General features: G+C 34.2%; 1 protein-coding gene across 1 annotated transcript; it reads right to left on the reverse strand.

The window, feature by feature from the left end:
- Nucleotides 1–518: 518 nt before the first annotated feature.
- LOC132555286 (SRR1-like protein) lies at nt 519–4,982 on the reverse strand. The gene is made up of 7 exons (XM_060219641.1): nt 4,834–4,982; nt 3,785–3,825; nt 3,095–3,249; nt 1,741–1,839; nt 1,310–1,467; nt 1,069–1,114; nt 519–707 (listed from the first exon to the last, which is right to left on the reverse strand). The coding sequence occupies exons 1-7, from the start codon at nt 4,980–4,982 to the stop codon at nt 525–527; spliced, it is 831 nt and encodes a 276-aa protein (XP_060075624.1). The 3' UTR covers nt 519–524.
- Between the last annotated feature and the right edge of the window lie 292 nt (nt 4,983–5,274).

The following is a 5,274-nucleotide window of genomic DNA, read 5'->3' on the forward strand; positions in this document are numbered from 1 at the left end:
TAGAAAATTCTTAATAATTTTTTGACCTTGTTAAGTTACACGGTTGTTCACTGGTACTTATGTAAAATGTTGCTAAGTTTGTTTCAAGAAACTGTCTTCAACACACATGTATTTGATAGCTTTCTAAATATACCTGATATAGAAAAATGACCAAACTGATTGAATTATGGGGCTATCAATCACTTTAGAGTTTCATCAGTTACCTCCTAAGTTTCACATTCAACATTTAGGCCTGTGGCATCACTGATGAGTCCTAGAAGGACGAAACAGTGGTTTGATACAGTCCAATTTCATTGTTTGACTGTACTGTATATAACTCTAAAATTTGTATCAATATATGCCAATCACTAGTATGTCTTCTGTACAATCTTCATGAATGCCATAATGTCATCAAAAATAGTCTGTTAACAAAATAACACAGATGTGTACAGTGAGAATATTTTCTAACACAGGTGATGGAGGTCACGTCTTCAAAAACATAATCTCCAAGAAAACATAACTAAGTCAGAAACTCTCCTAACATATCATTTATTGGGTATGAATTCTACATCCGATTCTTCATAGCGAGGCTCTGGCGGACTATCCCACAAGTCCTCAGGGGCCATTTTGAGTTTGTCCGTAGGGAAAAGATGAATGGAAGTATCATTGAAAATATCTGTGAACTTGAAGGTTGTAGGTAGAGGTAACTCTGTACAGTAAGGATGAAGCTTTACTTAGTTAAGGCTGAAAATTAACACAGTTGGTATATTTTTTTATCTCATTATCAAAAGAATATAAAATTCACAATGAATAATGTTGAATTAGAAATTTCATCAAAACAAAATAAGGTCTGGGAACATTGAAGTTGTATCAAGCATTCTTGTTCCATATCTAAGATTTGTTCATAAAGCATGACATCATGACCTTGTTAAATGAACATTGGCAAAAGGACCCTATTCAGAGTCACACAAAAAACAGAAACTACCCAGAAAAATCATAACTATGCTTCAAGAATATAATTGCTATGGTAACTATTGGTTTTGTTTTCATAGAAAACTGGAAACTTGTCCTTGATATTAAGAAGGATACATGTTGGATGTAACTGCCACTATTTGCCAGGAGTCTGCTCGGAGTACTGAAAATGGAAAAGGTGTGTCATAGAATGTTCACATAACAGACTGATCTACAACAAATAAAGGAATGTACAATTGTATCAACACATCCTGATAAAATTTCTTGCTTTACAATTACATGTCATTCTCAATGTTTCATTCTATTGCAATGACAATATAATTTGTAGTACAGCATATTAGATTTACAGATGGCTTACTTGTTTAGGATGGTGGTAAAACTGTTGCCAATGATAACCATGTTTGGGAGGTGGTGAGTGTTCCAGTTAGCCCAGAGGAGATTATTACATAGACTCTTTCCACAATGAGGCATATAAAACAGTGTCTGGCTGCTCAAGGAACATTGCCGCTTACCCTCCTGTGAACATAGTATTGATATCCACAATCAAATCACTTCAACACAATTATCAATCACAGAATGGCATTATGAAACTGACCAATCACAGAATGGCATTATGAAACTGACCAATCACAGGATGGCATTACAAAACTGACCTATCACAGGATGGATTAAGGAACCTATCAATCACAGCATTGCATAAACACAATGTTTAATCACAGCACGACAATAAAAAAAAATCTGACAATTCCATCTCCAATACAAAATGTTGATATTAACTCACAGACTTACTTCATTTTTATCAATCATGCCAAATCCCAGCTCACACAGGATGTCAATTTCTCCATCCCTGAACCTCGGATCATACAACAGACAGTCACTGGCATTCACCTGATACAAGAGGACACATACATACATGTGGCAACTGCTGCAACTTAAATCAGATGATTTTTTCCATAGACAGATTGGACTAAATGAAATCAAGAAAGAACAACTTGAAATAATGTAATGTAATTAAGATTTTTGAAAACTAAACACAGCAAAGGAAAAATCATCATTATATAATCTGCGAAGTTAACACAAATCGGAAATCAATATTATGTTAAAAAGTTCAACATTAAAAAATAATTTTTTTAATCTTTTAAATCTTGGTTCTATGCTATCCTGATATTCACAGTCGATTTTCAATGTCCAGCTTGACTACTTCTTTTTTTCGGGAAACCCACTTTAATTCAGAGCTGATAACGTTACATAATAATTTTGAAAATGAACCAATTCAATTTGTAAACAACAGGAATAAAAGTGACAGTAGTGATACAGTAAGTAAAATCCTGTTTTCAGCACGGGGAATTTGTTATGGGTGTGGCAAATGTATTTAGTAATTCTACGTCAATTCAGGACTACAAAATATGAGGCATTAATCGCCAACAATATTGCAACCGATTCAGGCAGGAAGCCATTTTTCTTTACAAGCAACCATGTTTTGTGTACATGCATTATCATATATGAGGCAAAAATTTCCATATCCAGACTTGATCAACAAATAAGGATTTCCAATCTATATTTAATTATTTAAAATCTTTACATACGTATTTCAGCAAAACTAACTGTCCTTGTTCATAAGGTAATACATCTGATAGATATACACAATAATACTGTAAATTTGCGTATATAGTGCGCATTTGTGACTTGGGGTCAGATTTCAAAAAAAGTATATATAAATATTATTACTGGTTACCGCGGTGCATCAGTTGATGTTTTGATCCATCGATAATTAGGAAACCAAAATGAACATGATCCTAACACATTTCAGTATCTTATTTAAACAATTCATGCAAGTGCCAGACTTAACAAGCATGGAAGGCTAGGTAAATGGGATAATTAACAGCTATTAACAGGTAACACATTGAGTATGAGGAGATTGATGACATCCTGCTAGGGCTGAATGCGTGCTATTGGTCAGAAAACGATGTTGTTTTAACAGTCTGAAAATGTTCAATCCTACCTTACCTATAAAAGCATCTAACATGTTCAGTATTGGTATGATCTTTCATGATATCTGTACCTAATAAAAATATATTAAAAAAAAAATGTTGTAGTCAGTAGCTGGCTAACAAACACTCCAAGAAGTATCTGAAATAAGTACCTTGAGATGTTCCCTCAGTGCCATTAGAAGACAAAGTTGGTATCTGGCTATAATACATTCTGAGAAGTTCCCCAGACCATAACAGATCACCTGGAGTGGTAGCTTATTTGTATTGTTACCTTCATCTTCCTTGTTTAGTACCTGTTCAATCAAATCTGAAACAAGAACTTCAAATCGTCTACCTCTGCTGTTTTACACGTAAGTGAAACATGGACAATGATGATACATGAAAATGAATTTTAAAGAAAAGTGTCTTTGAACCACAGTTTAATTAGCTAAAGAAAAAAAAACAAATTTTTAATCAATAAAATTTCCAGAATAAAAACCAAAGAAAGCAAAACTGAACAATACCAATATTTAAAGGTCTGAAATCTGTTGAAAATAATTATTTGATAAAATACCAGTTAAGTTAATCCAATTGTTTGATAACGATTTATGTATAAAGGTTACCAAGTGTTCGAGATATTAGGGATATGGGGGGATACATAGGAGACATGAAAGCAAAAGCTTACCAATGGCAAGTTCCACATAAATTGGTTAAGATACCAAGAATGATGTCCTTATCAATTTCAGCTTTAGAGCACTGTGTTGATTATTTAACTCGTAAATGACATTAAATAAAGGTTAATTTTCATTACTATTAAAACTTTAATATTGAATGACAAATTAAACTTTCAAGCTACATCTTACCTTTTACAGATGAATAAAAGTCTGAGCTTGTTAAATCATTCCTGAAAAAAATACAAACACAATGATGATGATGATGATGATGATGATGGAGCAAGGGAAGAAATCTTAATTTTGTTATACAATTTTTGAGGCACAATAATGCAGCTGTTAGAGGGGTGCTAACTGTCTCATTTCTCATCAGTCCTATAAGAAATAATACATGGGTTTGTGTCACAAATAAAAACACATTAGAATGTACAAGATTGGTTATTACTGCATTAAATACTTAACAGCCAGTGTCATTTAAGGACATGCCAGGTTTGGTAGAAGAGAGCCTCAGTTCCTAGAGAAAAAACACTAACCTGTGGCCAGTACCTGACCACTGCCGCATGTAGGCCTCAAACGATAATTCATGACAAAGATTATATATAAAGTTATAATATATTGTACATTGCAGAATACACAAAAAAATCTCAACTAATATTGAATTTCAGTTGGTGAGATACTTTACAGCTAGTGTTTTCTAGAAAGCATTGAAACTGAGAAACCTTGCATTACAATATTTGATGACCATATGCTTGCAGTAACCACAGTAGTCTGAAGGGTTCTGACTAACTAACCACAATTTTATTTCATCTTGGTTGGTCTGCTACAAAGACAAAATAAATTGTGGATAACTGCAGGCTGAGGGACACATCAAAATGAGCATGTATAAAATTGGTCAGACCTATATAAAGTGTATGCTTATACAATGGCAAAGACTCTGACCAAACTTAAGGAACTTTTTTATTTAATTTTATTTTATTAGTGGTGTCTTGTATACTGTATCGTGTCCCTATATACACTAACGTTACGATACCTGTGAAGCCTGTGTATCGATAATTTTGGGATAAGAAGGAGTAATGAAAAACACCCTGCCACTGCTGGGGTTCGAACTAATGACCCTCCCGGCTCAAGGCGGACAATCTACCACTTGACGATAGGGAAATTCCCACTAGCCAAGGCCGGTAAGGGGACCAGTACTCTCAACCAAACTTCAACACTGTCAATAAATTGGTACGTCTTGTTACCTTGATTCTTCAATTTTTCGAATAACACGAGCGATGTCTATCTTCTGGTGTTGTTGTGTATCTGATCCTGCACAGACACCAATGCCGTCACCACGTGCCTTCACTTTTTTGGCCTTTTTCGACCTCACAACTTGAAAGCCGTCTGTCATTTTCACTATGACTATAATAAAGTAGGAATCGGACAGCGGTTGATTTCAATTCGGAAAACAAATGAGATATTCACTAAGGTATTTTCGGATTTTGGTAAAGTTCTTCTACAATTGAATTTATATTTTTGCTTATATGTGATATAAAACTTGATTTGTAATGCATTTGGACTGAATTTATCTCTATTTGTGGAAAAGTAACTCCGGAAAAAGTCTTTCCGGTTTTCAATTTTACAGTTAGTAGCACTTTCAAAATGTCAGCCTTCATGTTGGAGGGCAGCAGGTAGTTTCCGAA

Source organism: Ylistrum balloti, unplaced genomic scaffold (assembly GCF_031769215.1).
Source record: "Ylistrum balloti isolate Yb309-2 unplaced genomic scaffold, AGI_CSIRO_Ybal_v1 Utg370468, whole genome shotgun sequence".
NCBI classification, from domain to species: Eukaryota; Metazoa; Mollusca; class Bivalvia; order Pectinida; family Pectinidae; genus Ylistrum; species Ylistrum balloti.